Below are 13,895 nucleotides of genomic sequence, written 5' to 3'. Positions count from 1 at the left end.
ATTCTGTACCAGCTGTAATTTCTGGATCAAGGACAAGGGTGCTTAGAGCAAGTTACAGAAATTTATTCTGGAGGTGACCGTCACATGGATCACCCTGGCCAGGTGTTCAGGAGCCAGGTAGGGCACTAGTAGCCGAGCTTGGTGGAGATGGAAAAATGCCTGGCCTTCTTGACCTGAGCCTCCATAGTCAGCAAGGCATCAATGGTCACACCCAGGTTCTTGGCCTGGGGCACGATCATAAATTACGTCCCTGCCAGGGTAGGTTATCGCGCTTCCTGACCCATCCCCCCATGTCCTAGCCACAGGACCTCTGTCTTGGAGGGGTTGAGTTTCAGATGACTCAGCTCAAGCCATTCAGTCACCGCTTCCAAACATCTGGCAAATAGTTCCAGGGGGGAGTCCAGGTGGCCGTTCACGAGGAGATAGAACTGGGTGTCATCTGCATACTGATGACAACCCAGCCCCAAACTCTGTACCAGCTGGGCCAGAGGGCACATAAAGATGCTACACAGCATGGGGGGGGGGAGAACCGCACCCTGAGGGACCCCACAAGGGAGTCTATAGGTGCATGAGAACTCATCCCCCATCGCCACCCTCTGGGTCAAGTTATGGAGAAAGAAGTGTATCCAGCTAAGAGCTGTGCCCCATGTCCCCGTCCTGGTGAGGCGGTGAGCCATCAGTTCATGATCAACCACATCACATGTGGCTGACAGATCTAATAGAACCAGCACGGTCAACCCACCTCGATCAGGTAGTTGCCTTCAATAAGACTATCCAATAGATAGGTTGCAGAAAACTGCCATTTTCTGGTTCTTCTTCTTTGCCTATCAAAAACTACCTATCTCTTATTGCAGCCTGAATGCTCACTCTGAGTTTGTAACCCTGTTGGCATAGTTTAAATATGCACCAGGCTGCTTACAGAATAGGCTTCATTAAGAAGAGAACTTTGTCTAGAAAAGGAGAGAGAGATTTGTCTGATTGTCTAACTATTCTCTTCATTCTGTGTGTTCTGCAGGCAAGCAGGGAGGAAGTGTGCTCAAAGGAGCAGGAAGTCTCCAAATGAACCAATCAGGATGTTGGGAATTATTTGAAAAAAAAACCCACAAAATTCCTAGTCTAACACATCTCCTCTGATGCTCCGTGTGAGACACTCTTCATACCCTGTTCAATCCTGCATGCTATTTCAGACCAACACGGTTACTCATTTGAATCCCTTCCAACTTTATGATTCTGTGATTCTGTGAATCAATCCTGCATGCTAGAGAATCTTCATGTAGAAGGAAGGTTATGAGGAATAATGGAGATTATTACAGTTGAATATAAATACATGGACTGTGGATGGGGGGACAAAGAATGGGCTTGGTTCACATGTGAACATTTACACTTGTGTGTGTCTCTGTTCACTGTGATATATGCATGCCACATCTGTGTGCAGAGAGTGTAGCTTTAGCAAAATGTGTTCCTCAGAGCAAAATGTATTCCTTTCCATCAGTTTACACCAGGGGTAGTCAAACTGCGGCCCTCCAGATGTCCACGGACTACAATTCCCACAAGCATTCACTGGCAGGGGCTTGTGGGAATTGTAGTCCGTGGACATCTGGAGGGCCGCAGATTGACTACCCCTGGTTTACACATTCCCTAGAATGCAACAAAGAGTTTGGCATTGTCCCTGGAAAGTATACAAGTTGCTTTCTGCTCCAAGCTCTGCAGAATGCAATCGACAGATGTTTTCAAGACATTCAGAAATGTCAGGCAAACTTCCCGGAAACAGAGTTTACCCGCCCACTGCTGATCTTCCCCATTTGGTTATAGCCACGGGAAAGTGCTGGGTGAATATATGAAGCAGTCACACATGGAGACAAACCACTGGGCCTTTGGCATTCCCTGCACTCCGTCCAGCAATGACTTTCCTGGGCTTCAAACTAACCAAAGTCTTTCCAGCAACCTACTTCCTCATAAGAGTCTTCTAAAACTGGAGATGCCAAGAATGAGCCTGAAACTTTTGCATGCAAAGATGTGCTTTTATTGTGACCTTTCTGGCATGCCATAAGTAATCCTGATTTTCTTGGGAGTAGATCCCCTAACATCAGAGTTGGTTTGGATAGGGCTTTTCCACATGTCTGCCCTCCTAGTATATATTCATCATTGTGGGGTCAGTTTTTTTGCTTCAACAGGAGCCTTCTATTATGAGGATTTTCAAAGTTTTGCAAAAACCTCACAAAGCATAGATAAAGTTTACCAAAAAAAATGAGCCCAAAGGTTCGTAATGTGCCTCTTTCATACTTTAAGAAATGCGACAGCAGCTATCAACTGGGATACCTAATATGGCAATCAAGAAAGCTAGCCTTGTTGAATTCATATTTATTTTAGCTAGGTGCCAGGGCATAATATATAAGTCACTTTCTAAAGTTCCTGCTTTGTTCAAACAACTGCTAAGCTGCTTTTATTCAGGGCACGCCTGAAAAGAACTTAGCGCCCTACAACGTGATGGCAACACAATTCTCTCTTGAAAGTGGAGCTTAAGGGTTGCATTTTTCAGCAAAGAAATAAGAGACGAACTGTATAAGGCAGGGGTAGTCAAACTGCGGCCCTCCAGTTGTCCATGGACTACAATTCCCATGAGCCCCTGCCAGCATTCGCATTCACTGGCAGGGGCTCATGGGAATTGTAGTCCATGGATATCTGGAGGGCCGCAGTTTGACTACCCGTGGTGTGAGGGGAAAGGACAGCCATAGCTCAGTGCAGGGAGTAGCACACTGATGTTTAGCTGTGTGCCAAATTGTTCCCTGTGAAGTTAGCAGGGTTTATTATCTCTCTGATGACCTGAAATCTTACCGCCACTGGTAATGTAACTCCTTTTACCATTCCCTTTAAATTGCATTTGACTTCCATGGAATGATTCCCATGTGTTTCCATTTCATGGAAATGACTACGGGTACCCTGCCCAAAGAAGGGATGTGCATGAGGGAAAAAATTCAGACTGCTTTGGATTCAATCCAAAGTGATTCAGACCGAATCCGATTTGTCAGAATCACCCATAGTGTTTTCATTTTAATTTGGTCGAATCAATTTGACCAAATCTGAATCTGTTTGGTGCCACTGAAACTAATGGCACCATTGAAGTCTATGGGAATTCCCCCTTTTTATCTTTCCTGGGGTCCGGGGGGATGGGGGCTTGAGGTAGAGACACCAAACTTACAGCGTAGCACATCCCTACCCACAACCTTTTCTCTTAATTCCAAAAGAGCCAATAAGGTTCAACAAGTTCGGGGACATTGGCCCAGGGATCCTTTTGGGGGCAGTGGTGAATTTCCTGCATTTTTGGTGGGGTTGGATTAGATGACCTAATTTTATGTTTTTATGACATCTTGCCCAATAGGCTGAAGAGGCAGCAGGTGGCTAACCTACGTGATGCTTTCTTGTTTTCAGTATTCTCGACTTTCGAAGCAATATGGAATGGACCTATATCTAAAGAAAGAGTTTCTTCAGTATACAGGATCCATGAAGGAGCGGGGTGTGCTGTACCTTCTGATGTCCTTACAACAGGTAAGAAAACCTGTGGGGCACCTTTAAGGCCAACAAAGATTTATTCAAGGTGTGAGCTTTCATTTGCATGCACACTTCCTCAGACAAAAATGGAACAAGGATCATGAGAGTACAGATATACAGAAAAGGTAAATTAGTGGCATATTAATAAACTGTCATAGTATCCAAATTATGCCATATGATAATTCTTTGCTAAAACAGCAAAGGACTGAAAAACAGCAAACCCTAAAGTAGGGGTAGTCAACCTGTGGTCCTCCAGATGTTCATGGAATACAATTCCCATGAGCCCCTGCCAGCAAACGTTGGCAGGGACTCATGGGAATTGTAGTCCATGGACATCTGGAGGACTACAGGTTGACTACCCCTGCCCTAAAGGACTGATTTGCTTCTAAGCAGCCATTTCTGTCTGGAGAGCTGATCTTTATAGTCTGGAGATGAGATGTAATTCCAGGCGATCTCCAGGCTGCACCTGGAGGTTGGCTAATCCTGGGTTGGAAATATTCCTTGAGGTTTGAAGGGTATAATGCCTCTGCAGACACCCAGCCAGACACATAGTGCCCCCAGCCTATTTTAGGTCAAGAAAACATTGTAGAGAGTAGGTAAGGTTGCCAGATAGTTCCAGATGTTCTGGAATTCCACATTTCCTAGGTGTGCTTGAACCTGACTTGGGTCAGGGCTATGGTGCACAGAAAGACTTCCTTTTAGGGTTGCCAACTTCCAAGTGAGGCACAAAACCACACAAAACCATGAGCTAGCACCCATTGCATTACAGCACACAGCAGGCTTTACTAGTCGTAGTTACTATAAAATAAATACATGGAGGGTGCTGCTGCTGTTCCCAACTATCCTGTAGGAAAATGTCCTGACCCTGTAATAGAGGCTTAAAGTGTGAAAAGGGGCAGTAGAAATTTTTCATGGCACTGTTAATAAAATCACATCTAGCCTTTATTAAAGGCAATGATCATTCTCATTTTCATCACTTGTGCCCTTATTGCTTCTGGATCCCCAGCCCCCTCTTTTCTAGATGCGTTTTCCTCCCCCTAGTGGTCAATTCGATATTACATGGTTATATGTCTGGCATATTTCCCTGCAGGGAAATTAGTGGGGAAATTTAAATCTGCAAGGAAATATACTGGGCATGCAGCTTTGTAATATCAAATCTCCCACTAGAAAGAGAAAGACACACAAAACAAATAACAATCAAAGCAATGGGGACATAGGTGAAGAAAATGAGAATGTGGATGCGTCCAGAGAGAGATGGGATCAACTTTATGTGTGTATCTAAGGTTGATTTCTTCTACATTTCTGAAGCTCTTATATATTTAGTATTTGAGGATTGTAATCTTTTCCCTGAATTTTTGTGTTTTACATGTCAAAAGGATGTATAGTTTAATATTCCCTTTAATTTAATATATCCTTTAATTTATATCCCGCCTCCCCCCGGAGGCTCGAGGTGGGTCATATAAAACCAATCCCCTAAAATCAGTACAATAAGAACAATAAAACAAGGTACATTAATTAAGACAAGGCAAAAGGCAAGAATGGCAACAAAGTTCATCACCCAGTTTCCACAACCCCACTAAAAAGGAGAAGGAGGCTGATGACACACGCAACCACCACATTTGTGAGGGGGGCCCTCTGTGCATAAATGTATTTATGCTTTTCCAGTCTGGGGGTGGGGTTTTGGGGGGGGGGGGTTATCCTGTTTCAGCTCAGTTTGTTTGTTTAGTCTTCCCCCCCTGGGGCTTTTTTATGGTCTAACCCAGTGCCGTAGTCTTGCAGCAGTTTCAGAGACAGCAAATGGCGGGCCCCAAAGGTGATTAGACCCCTGAAGATTGATTGATTGATTGATTTATATCTATATGCCTCCCTCCCTTTTGAATTAGGGCGGTTTTCATTGAAAATAGAGAAATAGCAGTACATTACAAATTCTTGGCATGATATATAAGCATTCATGAACCCACAACATATATATACTAGAAAATAAGCCCACTGCAGGCAAAATGCAGTGGGTGCTAGCAGGGCACACCATGAGAGCGGTGAGGCTCTGCGGCGCGGCAAGCGCGGGGTCATCCTGTGGGCCCGGCACCTCGCAGCCTACTTGCTGTCTTGGGGGTGAGCGGTGAGCAGTGGGCAAGTTCGAGGGCAGGACGTTGTGGATGCGGTGAGGCGACTGGCGCTGGTGTCCGGAGCTTCAGCTGCCGGTGGCTGGCTGGGTGTTGGGGGGATGTCCTGTGGGCGGCTACACGGCCGGCACTTTGGCTGCAGGGGACGTTTTTCCTCCCCCCCTCCCAAATTAGCCAAACGCTCCCCAGGCCCCGGGGAAGGCGATCCGCGGCTCGCGGAGCCATGGATCACCTTCCCCGGGGCCTGGGGAGCATTTTTGTCACCGTCTGAAAACGTCTGAAGTTTGTCTGGGCGGGGGCCAGCGAGGCTCCCTTCACTCTTGGCAGCCAGCAGAGTGATGGCCGTCGTGGAGCGAAGGAAAGCTCTGGTGGGGGGTGGGGCGGGTTGGGAGGCACTTCGCGCCTCCCAATTGGTTGTTGGCCGGGGAAGCAGCCAATCAGCAGCCGTGCTGTGCACGGCTGCTGATTGGCAGTTTTGGGCTGGACTGACAAGCGGAGGGCCCAATCGCTTGGGCCCTCCGCTTGTCAGTCCAGGGGAAGGGGCCTATCGGCACTCTTCCTCATTCCGGACAGGGCCCACCCTCAGGGCCCTTACTGCATTATTTATTCCGCTCCGCAAGGAGCGATTAAAGATAACTTGCAGCTTTTAACTGTTTTGACATTAAAGGCACGACTTTACAGATTCCCCATCTGTGTAACAATTAACTTTGGTAACTGAAGTTACAGATACCGTATATACTCTCATATAAGCCAAGTTTTTTAAGCTGAAAAAGTCCCCCTCGGTTTATATATAAAAAACAGGAGGACAGGGGTGGGAGACAAGTATACTTGCCTGAAGAAGCAGAGGCAGGAACAAAGGAGAGACACAGCAAGCCCTGGAGGGACAGTGGGAGGGGAGGGAAAGAACAGCCTCCGCCTCCCCCCCCCCTTCTTGCCTTAACGAGGCTAGCACATGTGGCTAAGCCTCTGCCTCAGAGGGAGAACAGAGAGCAGAAGGAGGAAATGCCCCTAGAGGAAGGAATGGAAAGTGGAGGGAACAGAACACCCGGCTAAGAAGGAGGGAACAGGATAAGAAGAAGGACTGGATATAAAAAGGCAAGAGGAGAAAGAGGGAAAGAGGCAGGAGGAGGGGAAAGAGAGAGAAGGAAGTGGGGAAGAAAAGGGGGGGAAATATCCCCTCCCAAAAGGGGAGGGGAGGAAAGGAGAAAAAGCCACTATCCAAACACCATCCTCAGCTTATACGTGAGTCAGTAAGTTTTTCCAGCAATTTGTGGTGAAATTAGGTGCCTCGGCTTATATGTGGGTCAGCTTATATGCAAGGATATATGGTAATCTCTGGCCTCCCACTGTTAACCCAAAGTACTGTCATTGGAGGAAGGGGTAGGCAAGGGCTCCCGGTAGAGTTCTGGTTTCAAGGTTTTGGTCCTAACCTTCAAGGCCACATGTGATCTGGGCCTGGCATATTTGAGGGACTTCTTGACTGAGTACGTTCCCTGAACAGTGTCCACAAATGGACTGACAGTCCCCAGCCCCAGAGAAGTCCAATTGGCCTCACCCAGGGCCCTGGCCTGGTGGAATGAGCTCCCCGAGAACATCAGGGCCCTGATGGAGCCATCACAGTTCCCTAAGGCCTGCAAGATGGAGCTCTTGCACTGGGCCTATGATTCAAGCCATTCCCAGACAACTTAGAGATCTCTCTTGGTGTTAAGTCAGACAGCTCCCCCCGTCCATTTGAAAAAGTAAAATCGATATTCATGTCACCAACTGGTTGTTTTTTAAAACTATTTTTAATATTTAATTTTTTATTAATTAAGGTTATTAGTTAAGATTATTTTTTTTACCAACTATTGTGAGCTGCCCCAAGATGGCTGGGCCCATATTTGGAGGGAATTCCACCCCCAGTTTTTAAAATATTGTTATTGTTATTGTTATTAAATTTATAGGCCAGCTTACAACAGACATCTACAGTTAAAAACATCTTTAAAACATAAACAATTTATAAAACTGATGTATTGCTGTTCCATTACTATCATAGCTTCACTGGCCATTCCATTCAAAGTCTGTTTGGAGATTAAGGCAAGTGTAAAACATCCCCTTTGCTTTAAAAAAAAAGTAAAAAAGACCAGAAAAAGGGCAGCCTTGGGGAGTGTTACTCCCCTCCCCCATGAAGCCCATGAAGGAATAAACAGCTCGTCTTTACTTCTGATATTAAAGCTTATCAGATCACTTAAGGGGGAAGCCCTGCAATGGAACCACCAGAAGTTAAAGGGGCTGCTCCTGGTGGAAACCAGCCAATCAGCAGAGGCCAATCAACAGGCCAATCAAATCAAGGGAGGGGGGAGAAAAAATCAGCAGGACAGAGCCCTAAAAAAACATGTGGGTGCAGACTCAGCCCTGGCCTCAAGCGTGGGCTTCAAACCAGCCTTGCAGTGAAACTAGCAGCTCACCAGAGTCCTTTGTTTAAACCTCCCTGTTCTGCAGGAGCAGCAAAGGAAAGGGGTGATCGTCGCCTCCGACAATAACTTCTCCATGGCGGTGGCCCACCACGCCTCAGAGCACCGCATCCCTGTGTTCGTCATCATGTCCACCACCACCTCGCCCGCCCGAGTGAAGATGTGCCGGGACTACGGGGCCATGGTCATTTCCTATGGCGCCACAGCGAGAGATTCCCAGCTGCATGCCAGGAGGCTGGCCCAGGAGAATGGCTACCTGTATCTCGAAGAGTAAGTAAGTGGGCATTTCACAGGTAATGGCAACCCGTGCCTGCCTCCCAACCCACTTCAACAGGGCCCATCGGAAGAATTCAATTTTTCATTAGAAGGTTGGCTTGCTTACGGTTTAAGCAGAGGGAGGTCGTGGTGCCCGTCAAAAACCTCTCAAAAGAGTTGGTGGCCGAGTTTGCCTGGACTTGGAGGGCCCACGTTGTCAAGTGCTGTAAGAACTCACAACGTACTTCTATGAAAAGAAAGCTTTCTATGAAAAGAAAGCTTTAAGAGCCAGTTTGGTGTAGTGGTTAGGAGTGCGGACTTCTAATCTGGCATGCCAGGTTCGATTCTGCGCTCCCCCACATGCTGCCAGCTGGGTGACCTTGGGCTCGCCACGGCACTGATAAAACTGTTCTGACCGGGCAGTGATATCAGCGCTCTCTCAGCCTCACCCACCCCACAGGGTGTCTGTTGTGGGGAGAGGAATGGGAAGGCGACTGTAAGCCGCTTTGAGCCTCCTTCGGGTAGGGAAAAGCGGCATATAAGAACCAACTCTTCTTCTTCTTCTTCTTCTTCTTCTTATTGAGAAGTTACTTCGGACACCTAAACTAGCGAAGTCAAATCTGCCTGATGATACAATTGCAGACCCTTTTCAAGAGAATTCTCCCGCCCAAAACTTGAAGGTTCCCAAGGGAGGGGGGAAGGAGCACCAGGTGCAATAAACCAGGGAGCGTTACTTCTCGCACGTCCTTGGGCTGCCCGGCGCCTACTGACAAGATAACTGTTTTTGTTACAAAGAGCAGGCCTTGCTGGCCGGTTCAAAAGACAAATAGTTCACAGCAAATCATGATAGCAGGGCACAGCAGACAAGTTTCGATTTCAGGCATACAGCTAAATATAATGGGTCGAGGTTACACAGAGACCCAAAAGCGAAAGGTAAAACTAAGGCTAAGCAAACATGGAGAGGCTCAGGCTAACATAGCAGAGAGCAGGCACTGATCCTGACACACTTGTCAGATCCCAGATGCTAAGCAGGGTCGGTCTAAGGAAGTCTAGGCTTGCTAGGCCGAGGCAGGCCATGGAAAACCTGCATGGTTCAGAGTTGTGGACTGGAGAACTGAGCTTGATTCTCTGCTCCCCCACATCCAGTCACAGTTCTCTCTGACATTGCTCAGCTCCAAAGGCAACTGTTGTGAGGAGAGGAAGGGAAGGCATTTGGAAGCTACAAAGAAAGTTTGTAAGTACGGTTGTATGCTCCGGTGTGCTTCGGCTGCTTCGTCGAGCACGACGAAGCAGCCGAAGCACGCCGGAGCGTACAACCCTACTTGTATGTCTTCTTCAGGCAGCCTTTCTCAACTTTTTTTTCCCATTGAGGAACCCCTGAAACACTCTTCAGGCTTCGAGAAACCCCAGAAGTGGCGCTATCACACACAGTGGCTTCCTGGTCCGTCTGTCAGATACTTATCTTTAGCTGCATGAGAATAGTAGAGAAGTGTCTAGGTGTGTCTGTGGGGGTGAGTCATTGCCGCCAGCCCTCCCTTTCTTCTCTCTTCCACCTGGGAGACATTGTTTTTAAAAGCCAGAGTTATCTCTGGCTCGCGTATTGGTTTCATTTGGCTACAGTTCAACAACGCCTACGTTTTCTTCTTCGAAAATGGTCAGGTACCTAACTGGACACCAGCAATCCCTTGCTGTCAGGAGCAGGAGAGTGGAAGTCTAAGCAGGGTGGTGCTGTATGGACACATAATGGGCTGCTGCTGCCCACTTAGCTCTACTGCCCCTCACCAAAATAATGGCCCTTCTAACCTCTGGCTACTGCCCTCTCCCCAAATCTCCAGGCAGTTCCCAGTGCCAATTTGGCACCCCTACTAGAGCTCTCTGTACAGCTGTAGTCTTATAAATAAAAGGGGGATTACAAGAGTCCCCGCATGTCTCCCAGGAGCTGTCAGTCCGAGAAGAACAGAAACTGTTCCAAACCACGATTAGTGGGAGACTGTTTGTGATCATTCAAACAGAGAAAACATATACAGTGTCAGTGAGCCATTTCAGCCAGGACATGGGGGTAGGTTATGAGCCAGTTTCCAAAATGCAGTTCTCTTCTTCTGGTACTGGGTCATTATGCAGCTTGTCCAAGAATCCAGGAGAAGGAGGAGGAAGAAGAAGAAGAAGAAGAAGAATTGGTTCTTAGATGCCACTTTTCTCTCCCAGAAGGAGTCTCAAAGCGGCTTACATTCGCCTTCCCTTTCCTCTCCCCACAACAGACACCCTGTGAGGTGGGTGAGATGGCTTTGTAAGTAAGAGAAGGCTTGGATCTTAATTCCTCCTCTTCTTTTCCCACACAATAGGCTGTGGTTGCTCTGGACCAGGAGTAGTCAAACTGCGGCCCTCCAGATGTCCATGGACTACAATTCCCAGAATTCTGGGAATTGTGGTCCATGGACATCTGGAGGGCCGCAGTTTGACTACCCCTGCTCTGGACAGTCCTGATCTGCATGGTCCAGGTTAGCCCGATTTTGTCAGGATCAGCCTTGGTTAATACTAGGATGGGGGACTAAGTCAAAGGTTGCTATTCAGAGGTGAGCCACCTCTGTTACTTTCTTGCCTTTAAAACCCAAAGGCAAGAGTGGCCAAACTTTGGGTCCTCCAGATGTCCATGGACAACAATTCCCATGAGCCCCTGATGGCACTTCCCACCACATATAAAAAATTCTTCTCAAAGTTCCATCCCTCTCTTGTGAGACCAAGAAACGTAAATATGTAGTTACTAGTAACGAAGCACCCAAAATACAGCGGGCACTAGCGGGGTCACAATGAGGGTGTTAGGGGCTCCGTGGGGCGTCTTGTGAGGCACGGGCGGCTCGTCCTGTGCCCCCTCCCCGTCCCGCGGCCTACCTGTGGCTGTGGTGGGAGGCATGGGATGGTGGTGGTCGGGAGGCCAGGAGCAAGTCGAGGGCTTCTCTTGTGCAGGCGGTGGGCCCGGCACCGCCTGCTGCCAAGCTTGGTGCGTCCTTGGAGCGGGCGGGGCGGGTGCCGGCGCGGCCGCTGGTGTGTCTTGTTGCGGCTGTCGGCACAGGCCGCTCCCGTGTGTGCGGCGGGCGGGAGCAGTGGCAGGGGAGCGTGCGCGGGCGATAGCTGGCGCCGGCGCTCCTGGAGCTGTGGTCGGCGGCTGCTGCTGGCGGTGTGGGTTGACGGTGGAGGGCACATGGAAGCGCGTGGCGCTGGCGGTGGCGCCGCTGGCGCTTGGGCCGGCGCCAGCTCACTCCGGCGGCCGCCCCTGTGTGTGCGGGGCAGTGGCGAGGAGTCTTCTTGTCAGCCGCAGCCACAGCCGCCGCTACCGCCGCCGGATCCCGCTTCGTACCTCCTGATTGGTCAGTCCGGGGGCAAGGGACCAATTGACATTTACCACCCAGCAAGCTGGGTACTCATTTTACCGACCTCGGGAGGATGGAAGGCTGAGTCAACCTTGAGCCGGCTGCTGGGATCAAACTCCCAGCCCCATGGTCAGAGCTTCAGTCAGCATGTAGGCTGCCTTACCACCCTGCGCCACAAGAGGCTCTTGTGGCAGTGAATAGATACAGCCTGATCTTAGGAGATTCCAGATCAGGGGTCCCAACATGGTGCCTAGGGGTCTCAGTATATGAGACACATGATAATGACTCGAGCTAAGAGAGGACAATAATAAGGGTGGAATTTTGGAAAAGAAATATTTTGCATGGGGGGCTCCTAAAGAGAGATATCTGGAGACAGTTTATACTAGTAGCAGTATTCTTTGAATTGTTTTTACCATTTTATTGTCCCTATTACAACAAATGTATTGGTGCATTCTAATATCAGACCACTGAGGAAGACCCCAAGAGGGTCTGGAACGTGTTTGGTCCTTAGTATCCCTTAAATGTGCACATGAAGAGTAATACATATCTATATTTTAACATTTAATATATTCTGCTGCTCAATATCTAAGGTGGCCTTTTTCAACCTTTTGACCAGGGAGGAGCCCCTGAAATAATTTTCCAGGTTTCGAGGAGCCCCGGAAGTGGGGTAAACTGGCCACGCCTCCCAGCCACACCCCCTGATAGTGACGTGTCATCGGAAGTGACATCACCACCTGCGTTAACAGGCAGGCTCAAAGAAGACTGGGGGGGGAGGAGAGTGACAGGAGGCCGTTTAAGGGGGATTGGGCAGGAAGGCTCCGCCCCCTCCCAGGCACAAAAACCACTGGAGAACTCAGGCACACACAGAAGAGGGGGAGGGGGAGCAATGGAAATGACTTTCAAGCTGCTAGTGACCAGTCCATTAAGGCAGGAGGGGAAAGGCCATGGAGCACGAACCTCTGGAGATGCCCCTTCAGAGCTCCCGCAGACCTCTGGTTGGGAATCCCTGCTCTAAGGTTTCCAACTTGTATACACACGTTGGGTTGTTTTGCTCCCACTTTTATTTGTTTATTTATTTATGTACTAGTAAAAGAGCCCATTGTAAACAAAATACAATGGGCGCTAGAATGTTGGGGATAGGGAGGGACAGGGCAGCGCGCGGCAAGGAAGCTTACCTTAGAGAGGGCGGGTGGCGGCGGCGGGGCATCCTCAGCTGCTCGGCGGGCTGTTGGTGGCCATCTTCGATCCAGGCGGGTTTTTCGGCAGTCCATTTTCGGCGGTCCGTTTTCGGCGGTCCGTTTTCGGCGGTCCGTTTTCGGCGGTCCGTTTTCGGCAGTCACGGGAGTCCCTGCCGGCGGCGCACAGGGCGGCTGGCGGGGGCTCCCTGCCCGGCGGTCTGATGCGGCAGGAGGCGCTTTGCGCCTCTCGCCGCGTCAGACTGCCGGGCAGGGAGCCCCTGCCAGCCGCGCTCTGCGCGACTGCCGGGGGCTCCCTCGGGCGGCGGCCTGACGCAGCGAGAGGCACTTCGCGCCTCTCTCCGCATCAGGCCAGGAGCAACTGCAAGCCGCGCTGCGCGCAGCTCGTAGTTGCTGCGGCTGGGAATCAGAGGGACCAATCGGTAGGCGCTTCGCGCCTGCCGATTGGTCCTACTGGTTGTCTGTCATGAGAAAGGGTCCAATCCGGACCTTTCCTCATCCCGGACACAGCCCAGGAGTCCGTGGCGCCCGTTATAGTCCGTGGCGCCCGGACTATTTAGTCCGTGGCGCCCGCGGCTCCACGGGCGGTGTACAGATTGTGATTTATATCCTGCCTCTTGTGCCTCTTGTGGCACAGAGTGGTAAGGCAGCAGACATGCAGTCTGAAAGCTCTGCTCATGAGTCCGGGAGTTCGATCCCAGCAGCCGGCTCAAGGTTGACTCAGCCTTCCATCCTCCCGAGGTCGGTAAAATGAGTACCCAGCTTGCTGGGGGGTAAACGGTCATGACTGGGGAAGGCACTGGCCTAAAGACTAGTAGAGAGTCTGCCATGAAAAAGCTGGAGGGCGTCACCCCAAGGGTCAGGCATGACCCGGTGCTTGCACAGGGGATACCTTTATATCCTGCCACTCCCATTCCAATGGCTCCTGTCGGGTCACAAAGCCCTCAATAA

At 49.7% G+C, this 13,895-nt stretch overlaps 1 protein-coding gene across 5 annotated transcripts in view; it reads left to right on the top strand.

Annotated features, from left to right (window-relative positions):
• LOC143843986 (L-threonine ammonia-lyase-like) overlaps nucleotides 1-13,895 on the top strand; it is a 65,145-nt gene that overhangs the window by 21,178 nt on the left and 30,072 nt on the right. For all 5 annotated transcript variants that reach the window (XM_077350881.1, XM_077350880.1, XM_077350878.1 and 2 more), the window contains 2 exons: nucleotides 3,430-3,546; nucleotides 8,154-8,395. In XM_077350881.1, coding sequence (XP_077206996.1) covers nucleotides 3,430-3,546; nucleotides 8,154-8,395 — 359 coding nt within the window. The remainder of the gene's footprint in view (nucleotides 1-3,429; nucleotides 3,547-8,153; nucleotides 8,396-13,895) is intronic.

Source organism: Paroedura picta, chromosome 8, assembly GCF_049243985.1.
Source record: "Paroedura picta isolate Pp20150507F chromosome 8, Ppicta_v3.0, whole genome shotgun sequence".
Taxonomy (NCBI): domain Eukaryota; kingdom Metazoa; phylum Chordata; class Lepidosauria; order Squamata; family Gekkonidae; genus Paroedura; species Paroedura picta.
Note: the sequence above shows the minus strand (reverse complement) of the source record. Positions and strands in the feature narration are given on the sequence as shown.